At 40.1% G+C, this 11,920-nt stretch overlaps 1 protein-coding gene across 1 annotated transcript in view; it reads right to left on the bottom strand.

Moving 5' to 3' along the window:
- LOC133578397 (paxillin-like) overlaps positions 1-11,920 on the bottom strand; it is a 79,063-nt gene that overhangs the window by 12,375 nt on the left and 54,768 nt on the right. The window contains exons 7-8 of the mRNA XM_072912651.1: positions 9,247-9,405; positions 2,411-2,584 (exon numbers count right to left, since the gene is read on the bottom strand). Coding sequence (XP_072768752.1) covers positions 2,411-2,584; positions 9,247-9,405 — 333 coding nt within the window. The remainder of the gene's footprint in view (positions 1-2,410; positions 2,585-9,246; positions 9,406-11,920) is intronic.

Raw genomic sequence — 11,920 nt, 5'->3', positions numbered from 1 at the left:
GCACTACTTGTAAGTGTATCTTGTGTTTTTTATGTTGATTTAATTAAAAAAAGAAAAGAAAAAAAAAAAATTCTTGTGCGGCCCGATACCAAGCGATCCATGGTTGGGGACCACTGAGGTAAACAACCAACAGTATGTCAGAAAGCTAGCTAAAACGGTACACATATTCCTAATATAGTATACATTTTAACTGACCTTTATTTGACTATTTTTGTCTTTTTTTAGGTGGCTAAAATACGCGGTGCTGCTGACCGCCGTCTAACGTTACGTGTGATATATTGACTAACGTAACCCTGCTTAAAAAAAAAATCACTGAACAAAAAGTATGGATAAGGTAGTGAACTGCAACAGATTCCCGTGTTTGCAATAACGTTATAACGTTAGCAGTGAGTTTACAGCCTCACTGATTTAACTACACAGCAAATAAAAGTCACGTTACTTAGCCAATAAACGTTATCTTACATTCAAAACTTACCGTTCTTTGTGCAACTTCAAATGCCGGACGAAGTTGGAAGTTGTTGCCTCTCCATCAGTCATTTTGGAACCGCATGTGTTGCATACTGCAAACCGTTTTGTGTTGACCACCTCGTAATTTTTATACCCAAAACGAAATTATTTTAGGTATCATTTTTTGTTCACTGGCGTGTGGTTTGGACATGTCTTCTTCCTGCAATTTGATTGGATGAATGCTGTGTGATGAAAACAAAGTAGATCTAATTTGATTGGCTGTTGTCCTGAGAGCACACCAGCTGACACACGCAACGCTGATAGACAAGTACACAATGCAAAATACGGAGCGCTCCCGAATAACTTTTTCATCTTTGGGTTTTGGGGAAAGTAGCAAGTCATGTCAAGTCATGTCAATTCAAAAGGCTCAAGTCCAAGTGAAGTCACAAGTCATTGATGTTAAAGTCGAAGTCGAGTTGCAAGTCTTTTTACATTTTGTCAAGTCGAGTCTAAAGTCATCAAATTCATGACTCGAGTCTGACTCGAGTCCAAGTCATGTGACTCGAGTCCACACCTCTGTTGCACACTACAAATGATGTGACACTTGCCAAGATTTTGGATTTTATTTCTAGAAATGTCCCTAGTTTTACGAGCTATTTACTTATTTTTAGTCAGTGACTTGACGCCATCATCTTGATTTGAGCATGAACATTGTCTTTTGTAGTTTAAAAGTGTTCAAATAAAATATTCAAATGAGGTTTTTTTGCACGTTTTAAGATTCTGCAACACCCCCAGGATTTTTAATTTAAGATTAGCTGGTTTTCAAAATAAAATACTTCTTTTTATCTTAAAAGTCCTGCTAATTTCTTAATTTAGGATGACTTATCCAGTCAAATTAGTACTTTTTTTTTTCTAAAATACTCTTTAAAATACTCAGTACAGTTTTTGCAGTGCAGGACTACAGTATCACTAGGACTCTCCAGTACAATTTTTGCAGTGCAGGACTACAGTAATACTAGGACTCTCCATTACAGTTTTTGCAGTGTAGTATTACAGTAATACTAGGATTCTCCAGTACAGTTTTTGCAGCGCAGTACTACAGTATTACTAGGACTCTCCAGTACAGTTTTTGCAGTACAGGACTACAGTAATACTATGATTTTCCAGTACAGTTTTTGCAGTGCAGGACTACAGTAATACTAGGACTCTCCAGTACAGTTTTTGCAGTGCAGGATTACAGTAATACTAGGACTCTCCAGTACAGTTTTTGCAGCGCAGTACTACAGTAATACAAGGACTCTCCATTACAGTTTTTGCAGTGTAGTATTACAGTAATACTAGGACTCACCAGTACAGTTTTTGCAGCACAGTACTACAGTATTACTAGGACTCTCCATTACAGTTTTTGCAGTGCAGGACTACAGTAATACTAGGAATCTCCAGTACAGTTTTTGCAGAGCAGGACTACAGTAATACTGGAATTCTCCATTACAGTTTTTGCAGTGCAGGACTACAGTATTACTAGGACTCTCCAGTACAGTTTTTGCAGTACAGGACTACAGTAATACTCGGAATCTCCAGTACAGTTTTTGCAGCGCAGTACTACAGTATTACTAGGACTCTCCATTACAGTTTTTGCAGTGTAGTATTACAGTAATACTAGGATTCTCCAGTACAGTTTTTGCAGTGAAGGACTACAGTAATACTAGGATTCTCCAGTACAGTTTTTCACTCAGCTTCTCATGTGTTGTGAGTATAAACAACACATGCTGGCTGCTTTAGGAGGTGGTGGACTGGAAAATGTTGGCATGACTCATGTGGGACAGTCCCTGTTCTAAGTCCACTTCCCCTCATTGACACATTGTGTGTGTGTGTGTGTGTGTTCATCATGGACACCAGCGCATGAGTGTGTGTGTGTGTGAAGGTGTCACAAAGGCGGTGAATAAGTAACTAATATACTCACATCCAGTATGGGTCCGTTGCAGTAGTGGCATCGCGGCGAGAAGAGCATGTGGTAGTCCTTCTCACAGAAGGGCTGTCCCTCGCGCTCAAAGAAGTTGCTGGAGCCGATCTCGTCCTGGCAGTGAGTGCACACAAAGTGCTCCGGGTGCCACGTTCTCCCCATGGCCGTCACCACCTGAGACACAGCAAGTCACTTCACATAAGATGCACAATTAAAAATATATATTTGTTGTGTGTAAATGCATCATTCTTATACTATAAAGCAGGGCTGTCAGACTGAAATGGATTAAAGTGCGTTGTACGAACCCCGTTTCCATATGAGTTGGGAAATTGTGTTAGATGTAAATATAAACAATGATTTGCAAATCCTTTTCAAGCCATATTCAGTTGAATATGCTACAAAGACAACATATTTCATGTTCAAACTCATAAACATTTTTTTTTTTTTGCAAATAATCATTAACTAGAGTAGGTTTGTGTTAGTGGGCTATAGACTAGGTTTGTGTTAGTGGTCTATAGACAAGGTTTGTGTTAGTGGTCTATAGACGAGGTTTGTGTTAGTGGTCTATAGACTAGGTTTGTGTTAGTGGTCTATAGACTAGGTTTGTGTTAATGGTCTATAGACAAGGTTTGTGTTAGTGGTCTATAGAGTAGGTTTGTGTTAGTGGTCTATAGACGAGGTTTGTGTTAGTGGGCTATAGACGAGGTTTGTGTTAGTGGGCTGTAGAGTAGGTTTGTGTTAGTGGTCTATAGACGAGGTTTGTGTTAGTGGGCTATAAAGTAGGTTTGTGTTAGTGGTCTATAGACTAGGTTTGTGTTAGTGGTCTATAGACGAGGTTTGTGTTAGTGGTCTATAGACGAGGTTTGTGTTAGTGGTCTATAGACTAGGTTTGTGTTAGTGGTCTATAGACGAGGTTTGTGTTAGTGGGCTGTAGAGTAGGTTTGTGTTAGTGGTCTATAGACGAGGTTTGTGTTAGTGGGCTGTAGAGTAGGTTTGTGTTAGTGGTCTATAGACGAGGTTTGTGTTAGTGGGCTATAAAGTAGGTTTGTGTTAGTGGTCTATAGACTAGGTTTGTGTTAGTGGTCTATAGACGAGGTTTGTGTTAGTGGTCTATAGACGAGGTTTGTGTTAGTGGTCTATAGACTAGGTTTGTGTTAGTGGTCTATAGACTAGGTTTGTGTTAGTGGTCTATAGACTAGGTTTGTGTTAGTGGTCTATAGACTAGGTTTGCGTTAGTGGTCTATAGACTACGTTTGCGTCAGTGGTCTATAGACTACGTTTGCGTCAGTGGTCTATAGACTAGGTTTGTGTTAGTGGTCTATAGACGAGGTTTGTGTTAGTGGTCTATAGATGAGGTTTGTGTTAGTGGTCTATAGACGAGGTTTGTGTTAGTGGTCTATAGAGTAGGTTTGTGTTAGTGGTCTATAGACTAGGTTTGTGTTAGTGGTCTATAGACGAGGTTTGTGTTAGTGGTCTATAGACTGGGTTTGTGTTAGTGGTCTATAGACGAGGCTTGTGTTAGTGGTCTATAGACGAGGTTTGTGTTAGTGGTCTATAGACAAGGTTTGTGTTAGTGGTCTATGGACTCGGACTGTGTTAGTGGTCTATAGATGAGGTTTGTTTTAGTGGTATAGAGACGAGGTTTGTGTTAGTGGTCTATAGACTAGGTTTGTGTTAGTGGTCTATAGACTAGGTCTGTGTTAGTGGTCTATAGACGAGGTTTGTGTTAGTGGTCTATAGACTAGGTTTGTGTTAGTGGTCTATAGACTAGGTTTGCGTTAGTGGTCTATGGACGAGGTTTGTGTTAGTGGTCTATAGACAAGGTCTGTGTTAGTGGTCTATAGACGAGGTTTGTGTTAGTGGTCTATAGACTAGGTTTGTGTTAGTGGTCTATAGACTAGGTTTGCGTTAGTGGTCTATAGACAAGGTTTGTGTTAGTGATCTATAGAGTAGGTTTGTGTTAGTGGGCTATAGACGAGGTTTGTGTTAGTGGTCTATAGACTAGGTTTGTGTTAGTGGTCTATAGACGAGGTTTGTGTTAGTGGTCTATAGACAAGGTTTGTGTTAGTGGTCTATAGACTAGGTTTGTGTTAGTGGTCTATAGACTAGGTTTGTGTTAGTGGTCTATAGACAAGGTTTGTGTTAGTGGTCTATGGACGAGGTTTGTGTTAGTGGTCTATAGACAAGGTTTGTGTTAGTGGTCTATGGACGAGGTTTGTGTTAGTGGTCTATACATAAGGTTTGTGTTAGTGGTCTATAGACGAAGTTTGTGTTACTGGGCTATAGACTAGGTTTGTGTTAGTGGTCTATGGACTCGGTCTGTGTTAGTGGTCTATAGACTGGGTTTGTGTTAGTGGTCTATAGACTAGGTCTGTGTTAGTGGTTTATAGACTGGGTTTGTGTTAGTGGTCTATAGACTGGGTTTGTGTTAGTGGTCTATAGACTGGGTTTGTGTTAGTGGTCTATAGACGAGGTTTGTGTTAGTGGTCTATAGACTAGGTTTGTGTTAGTGGTCTATAGACAAGGTTTGTGTTAGTGGTCTATAGACTAGGTTTGTGTTAGTGGTCTATAGACGAGGTTTGTGTTAGTGGTCTGTAGACTAGGTTTGTGTTAGTGGTCTATAGACGAGGTTTGTGTTAGTGGTCTATAGACTAGGTTTGTGTTAGTGGGCTATAGACGAGGTTTGTGTTAGTGGTCTATAGACAAGGTTTGTGTTAGTGGGCTATAGAGTAGGTTTGTGTTAGTGGTCTATAGACAAGGTTTGTGTTAGTGGTCTATAGAGTAGGTTTGTGTTAGTGGGCTATAGAGTAGGTTTGTGTTAGTGGTCTATAGACAAGGTTTGTGTTAGTGGTCTATGGACGAGGTTTGTGTTAGTGGGCTGTAGAGTAGGTTTGTGTTAATGGTCTATAGACGAGGTTTGTGTTAGTGGGCTGTAGAGTAGGTTTGTGTTAATGGTCTATAGACTGGGTTTGTGTTAGTGGTCTATAGACTAGTTTGTGTTAGTGGTCTATAGACAAGGTTTGTGTTAGTGGGCTGTAGAGTAGGTTTGTGTTAATGGTCTATAGACTGGGTTTGTGTTAGTGGTCTATAGACGAGGTTTGTGTGAGTGGTCTATAGACTAGGTTTGTGTTAGTGGTCTATAGACTAGGTTTGTGTTAGTGGTCTATAGACTGGGTTTGTGTTAGTGGTCTATAGACTAGGTTTGTGTTAGTGGTCTATAGACGAGGTTTGTGTTAGTGGTCTATAGACAAGGTTTGTGTTAGTGGTCTATAGACTAGGTTTGTGTTAATGGTCTATAGACTAGGTTTGTGTTAGTGGTCTATAGACGAGGTTTGTGTTAGTGGTCTATAGACTAGGTTTGTGTTAGTGGTCTATAGACTAGGTTTGTGTTAATGGTCTATAGACAAGGTTTGTGTTAGTGGGCTATAGAGTAGGTTTGTGTTAGTGGGCTATAGACTGGGTTTGTGTTAGTGGGCTATAGAGTAGGTTTGTGTTAGTGGTCTATAGACAAGGTTTGTGTTAGTGGGCTGTAGAGTAGGTTTGTGTTAATGGTCTATAGACTAGGTTTGTGTTAATGGTCTATAGACGAGGTTTGTGTTAGTGGTCTATAGACAAGGTTTGTGTTAGTGATCTATAGAGTAGGTTTGTGTTAGTGGTCTATTGACTAGGTTTGTGTTAGTGGTCTATAGACTAGGTCTGTGTTAGTGGTTTATAGACTGGGTTTGTGTTAGTGGTCTATAGACTGGGTTTGTGTTAGTGGTCTATAGACTGGGTTTGTGTTAGTGGGCTATAGAGTAGGTTTGTGTTAGTGGCCTATAGAGTAGGTTTGTGTTAGTGGTCTATAGACTAGGTTTGTGTTAGTGGTCTATAGACAAGGTTTGTGTTAGTGGTCTATAGACTAGGTTTGTGTTAGTGGTCTATAGACTAGGTTTGCGTTAGTGGTCTATAGACTAGGTTTGCGTCAGTGGTCTATAGACTAGGTTTGTGTTAGTGGTCTATAGACAAGGTTTGTGTTAGTGGTCTATAGACTAGGTTTGTGTTAGTGGGCTATAGACTAGGTTTGTGTTAGTGGTCTATAGACTGGGTTTGTGTTAGTGGGCTGTAGAGTAGGTTTGTGTTAGTGGTCTATAGACGAGGTTTGTGTTAGTGGGCTGTAGAGTAGGTTTGTGTTAGTGGTCTATGGACTCGGTCTGTGTTAGTGGTCTATAGACTAGGTTTGTGTTAGTGGTCTATAGACCAGGTTTGTGTTAGTGGTCTATAGACCAGGTTTGTGTTAGTGGTCTATGGACTCGGTCTGTGTTAGTGGTCTATAGACTATGTTTGTGTTAGTGGTCTATGGACTAGGTCTGTGTTAGTGGTCTATGGACTAGGTCTGTGTTAGTGGTCCATGGATTAGGACTGTGTTAGTGGTCTTTTGACTAGGTCTGTGTTAGTGGTCTATAGACTAGGTCTGTGTTAGTGGTCTATGGACTAGAACAGTGCTTCTTAACCTCTCTGACCTTGGCGCCCAGGGCCAATTCAAATATTAACTCTTGTTTCGACCGTGACCTTTGATCCCTCAGACAGCACTGTATCAAAAACCGACATCAATCTCTAAAGGATATCACCACATGGGCTCAGGAACACTTCAGAAAACCACTGTCAGTAACTACAGTTGGTCGCTACATCTGTAAGTGCAAGTTAAAGCTCTACTATGCAAAGCGAAAGCCATTTATCAACAACACCCAGAAACGCCGCCGGCTTCTCTGGGCCCGAGATCATCTAAAATGGACTCATGCAAAGTGGAAAAGTGTTCTGTGGTCTGACGAGTTTTTGGAAATATTCGACATCGTGTCATCCGGACCAAAGGGGAAGCGAACCATCCAGACTGTTATCGACGCAAAGTTCAAAAACTAGCATGTGTGATGGTATGGGGGTGTATTAGTGCCCAAGACATGGGTAACTTACACATCTGTGAAGGCGCCATTAATGCTGAAAGGTACATACAGGTTTTGGAACAACATATGCTGCCATCTAAGTGTCGTCTTTTTCATGCAAGACAATGCCAAGCCACATTCAGCATGTGTTACAACAGCGTGGCTTCGTAAAAAAAAGAGTGCGGGTACTTTCCTGGCCCGCCTGCAGTCCAGACCTGTCTCCCATCGAAAATGTGTGTGGCGCATTATGAAGCGTAAAATACGACAACGGAGACCCCCGGACTGTTGAACGACTGAAGCTCTACATAAAACAAGAACGGGAAAGAATTCCACTTTCAAAGCGTCAACAATTAGTTTCCTCAGTTCCCAAACGTTTACCGAGTGTTGTTAAAAGGAAAGGCCATGTAACACAGTGGTGAACATGCCATTTGCCAACTACTTTGGCACGTGTTGCAGCCATGAAATTCTAAGTTAATTATTTGCAAAAAAAAACATCAAATATGTTGTCTTTGTAGTGCATTCAATTGAATATGGGTTGAAAAGGATTTGCAAATCATTGTATTCCGTTTATATTTACATCTAACACAATTTCCCAACTCATATGGAAACGGGGTTTGTACATGTGATATTTTATCTTTAATACATTTGCATTAAAAAACAACTGTTTTCATTGTCATTACGGGGTATTTTGAGGACAAAAAAAGAATTTATTCCATTTTGCTTATAATAAGGCAGTAACAACAACACTGTTAAGGCCATAAGAACAATAGTTAGTGTATGCACTGTACAGTGTTAGGTGTTAGGTGTTAGGTGTTAGGTGTTAGGTGTTAGGTGTTAGGTGTTAGGTGCCAGTCATCTGTGGGCGCCTTTTTTAGCTCACACAAGATGAACATGATAGCCTGGAAGTAACTTTTTTTTTTTTTAGACCACATTAGTCAGTGTACTTTTTTGATCAAGACTGGTGTGGAGGAAATGTGCACTTCTGAAAATATCTACCTTTGTGTTTGTTTCTTCCTGCTTTGACATCATTTACATGTGCACATAATACCACACAAACTTTAATAATAGAAGGAGATATTTGAAATAAATACTTTGAGAAGACGCTCACAAGCTGACTAGGTTTGTGTTAGTGGTCTATAGACTAGGTCTGTGTTAGTAGGCTATGGACTAGGTTTGTGTTAGTGGTCTTTAGACTAGGTTTGTGTTAATGGTCTATAGACTAGGTTTGTGCTAGTGTTCTATAGACGAGGTTTGTGTTAGTGGTCTATAGACAAGGTTTGTGTTAGTGGTCTATAGACTAGGTCTGTGTTAGTGGTCTATAGACTTGGTTGGTGTTAGTGGTCTATGGACTCGGTCTGTGTTAGTGGTCTATAGACTAGGTCTGTGTTAGTGGTCTATGGACTAGAACAGTGCTTCTTAACCTTTCTGACCTTGGCGCCCAGGGCCAATTCAAATATTAACTCTTTGTTTTTGACAATATCAAACCATGTGTTCATCACAAAGATGATCATTTATTTAACACATAAACCTTAGACTTAGGTCAGGCTGATTGGACAAATACGTACTCATCAAATGTACTCATAAATAACCGATGACAAAATACGTTTACATAAAGTTCTGTAACTAATAATGAATACTTATTTTTATATTATTAATTTATATCTATTTTTGACAGTCAACTAAACTAAAGTGTAAATTAAAATACAGCTTCACCACTGTAGTCATATTTTTTGTGCATAAAAAGCTATTGATATTGATATTGTCATTACTGCCACAAGTGGTGGAAAAGTGTATTACAGCTGCAGCCCATACAGACCCCAGCAGAGAAGCAGATATTTTTTGGGGGGTCCTGGGGGCCCAACAATGGTTCAAACACACTGGAGCAGGAAAATCCTGAATAAAACAAAGTGGTGAACTCACCTGTCCAACTATGGGCTTATTGCATGCACCACACACGCCTTTAGCCACAGTCTGGACTCCCAGTCTGTTCAGGTCCGATTGCAGGCTGCCCAGCATGTTGTCCAGCTTGTTGGCTGGTTTCAGTGGTCCGGTGGGGGACGTCTTTCCCTGGGACTTGATCTAAAAAAAACATTGCAGAGGTGTCATTATCACCATGCACATGACATCACAACACACACTGCTCCTTTCTCCCAGCTATTAGTTTGGTCATCTGAACAGCCGATATGGGCATCTACATCTACCATATGATTTTCCTGAGAAGCTGGACAGGACAAAAATAAAATAAAATAAATAAAATAAAATAAAAAAATAAAAATAAAAATAAAATAAAAAATAAAATAAAATGCTGTCCATTTAAAAAATAGAGAAGAAAAGTCAAAGTGCTTTTTTAAAAAAAAAAAGTAGTTTATCTTTTTTCCTCATTCTTGTTTGGTGTGGATTCACAGTGTGGCGTATATTTCCAGAGGTGGGTAGTAACTCGCTACGTTTACTCCGTTACATCTACTTGAGTAACTTTTGGGATAAATTTTACTTCTAAGAGTAGTTTTAATGCAACTTACTTTTACTTTTACTTGAGTATATTTATAGAGAAGGAACGCTACTTTTACTCCGCTACTTTTATCTACATTCAGCTCGCTACTCGCTACTAATTTTTATCGATCTGTTAATGCATGCTTTGTTTGTTTTGGTCTGTCAGACAGACCTTCAAAGTGCCTGCCTTACTGGTGACGTTTCACTCCGTTCCACCAATCAGATGCAGTCACTGGTGACGTTGGACCAATCAAACAGAGCCAGTCGGTCACATGACCTGACTTAAACAAGTTGAAAAACTTATTGGGGTGTTACCATTTAGTGGTCAATTGTACGGAATATATACTGTACTGTGCAACCTACTAATAAAAGTTTCAATCAATCAATCAAAAGTGTGAAGGAAAAAAGACCCTTTTTTATTTCAACCGTACACCCCGTCAAAAGCCTAAAGACTGACTGCACAGTTCCTGTCTTCACAATAAAAGTGCCGCTCCATCGCGCCTGCGCTTTCAAAATAAGAGTCTCCGAAAGCCAGCGCAAACAAGCTAGCAAGCTACGGAATTTGCCGCCAATGTATTTCTTGTAAAGTGTGTGAAAACGAATATGGAAGCTGGACAAATAAAATGCCAAAAACCAACCACTTTCATGTGGTATTAGACAGAAAGGAGGAACTTTTCTTCTCCTCCATTTGAAAACGTGGACGCTATCATCACTACTGTCTGATTACAATCAATGCAAGTCATCAGAATCAGGTAATACACCAACTTATATTCTTGTCTTCATGAAAGAAAGGAATCTATATGTGTTAAACATGCATGTATATTCATTAAAACACCTTTAACATGTAAACAAAAACGGCAAACTAAATAAATATAAATGATATACTGTATATATCAATTTATGTATATATAAATATATATATATACACAGGTAAAAGCCAGTAAATTAGAATATTTTGAAAAACTTGATTTATTTCAGTAATTGCATTCAAAAGGTGTAACTTGTACATTATATTTATTCATTGCACACAGACTGATGCATTCAAATGTTTATTTCATTTAATTTTGATGATTTGAAGTGGCAACAAATGAAAATCCAAAATTCCATGTGTCACAAAATTAGAATATTGTGTAAGGCTAATACAAAAAAGGGATTTTTAGAAATGTTGGCCAACTGAAAAGTATGAAAATGAAAAATATGAGCATGTACAATACTCAATACTTGGTTGGAGCTCCTTTTGCCTCAATTACTGCGTTAATGCGGCGTGGCATGGAGTCGATGAGTTTCTGGCACTGCTCAGGTGTTATGAGAGCCCAGGTTGCTCTGATAGTGGCCTTCAACTCTTCTGCGTTTTTGGGTCTGGCATTCTGCATCTTCCTTTTCACAATACCCCACAGATTTTCTATGGGGCTAAGGTCAGGGGAGTTGGCGGGCCAATTTAGAACAGAAATACCATGGTCCGTAAACCAGGCACGGGTAGATTTTGCGCTGTGTGCAGGCGCCAAGTCCTGTTGGAACTTGAAATCTCCATCTCCATAGAGCAGGTCAGCAGCAGGAAGCATGAAGTGCTCTAAAACTTGCTGGTAGACGGCTGCGTTGACCCTGGATCTCAGGAAACAGAGTGGACCGACACCAGCAGATGACATGGCACCCCAAACCATCACTGATGGTGGAAACTTTACACTAGACTTCAGGCAACGTGGATCCTGTGCCTCTCCAGACTCTGGGACCTCGATTTCCAAAGGAAATGCAAAATTTGCTTTCGTCAGAAAACATGACTTTGGACCACTCAGCAGCAGTCCAGCTGGTGTCGGTCCACTCTGTTTCCTGAGATCCAGGGTCAACGCAGCCGTCTACCAGCAAGTTTTAGAGCACTTCATGCTTCCTGCTGCTGACCTGCTCTATGGAGATGGAGATTTCAAGTTCCAACAGGACTTGGCGCCTGCACACAGCGCAAAATCTACCCGTGCCTGGTTTACGGACCATGGTATTTCTGTTCTAAATTGGCCCGCCAACTCCCCTGACCTTAGCCCCATAGAAAATCTGTGGGGTATTGTGAAAAGGAAGATGCAGAATGCCAGACCCAAAAACGCAGAAGAGTTGA

This window comes from Nerophis lumbriciformis, linkage group LG38, assembly GCF_033978685.3.
Source record: "Nerophis lumbriciformis linkage group LG38, RoL_Nlum_v2.1, whole genome shotgun sequence".
NCBI classification, from domain to species: domain Eukaryota; kingdom Metazoa; phylum Chordata; class Actinopteri; order Syngnathiformes; family Syngnathidae; genus Nerophis; species Nerophis lumbriciformis.
This window is presented reverse-complemented; position numbering and strand designations above follow the sequence as displayed.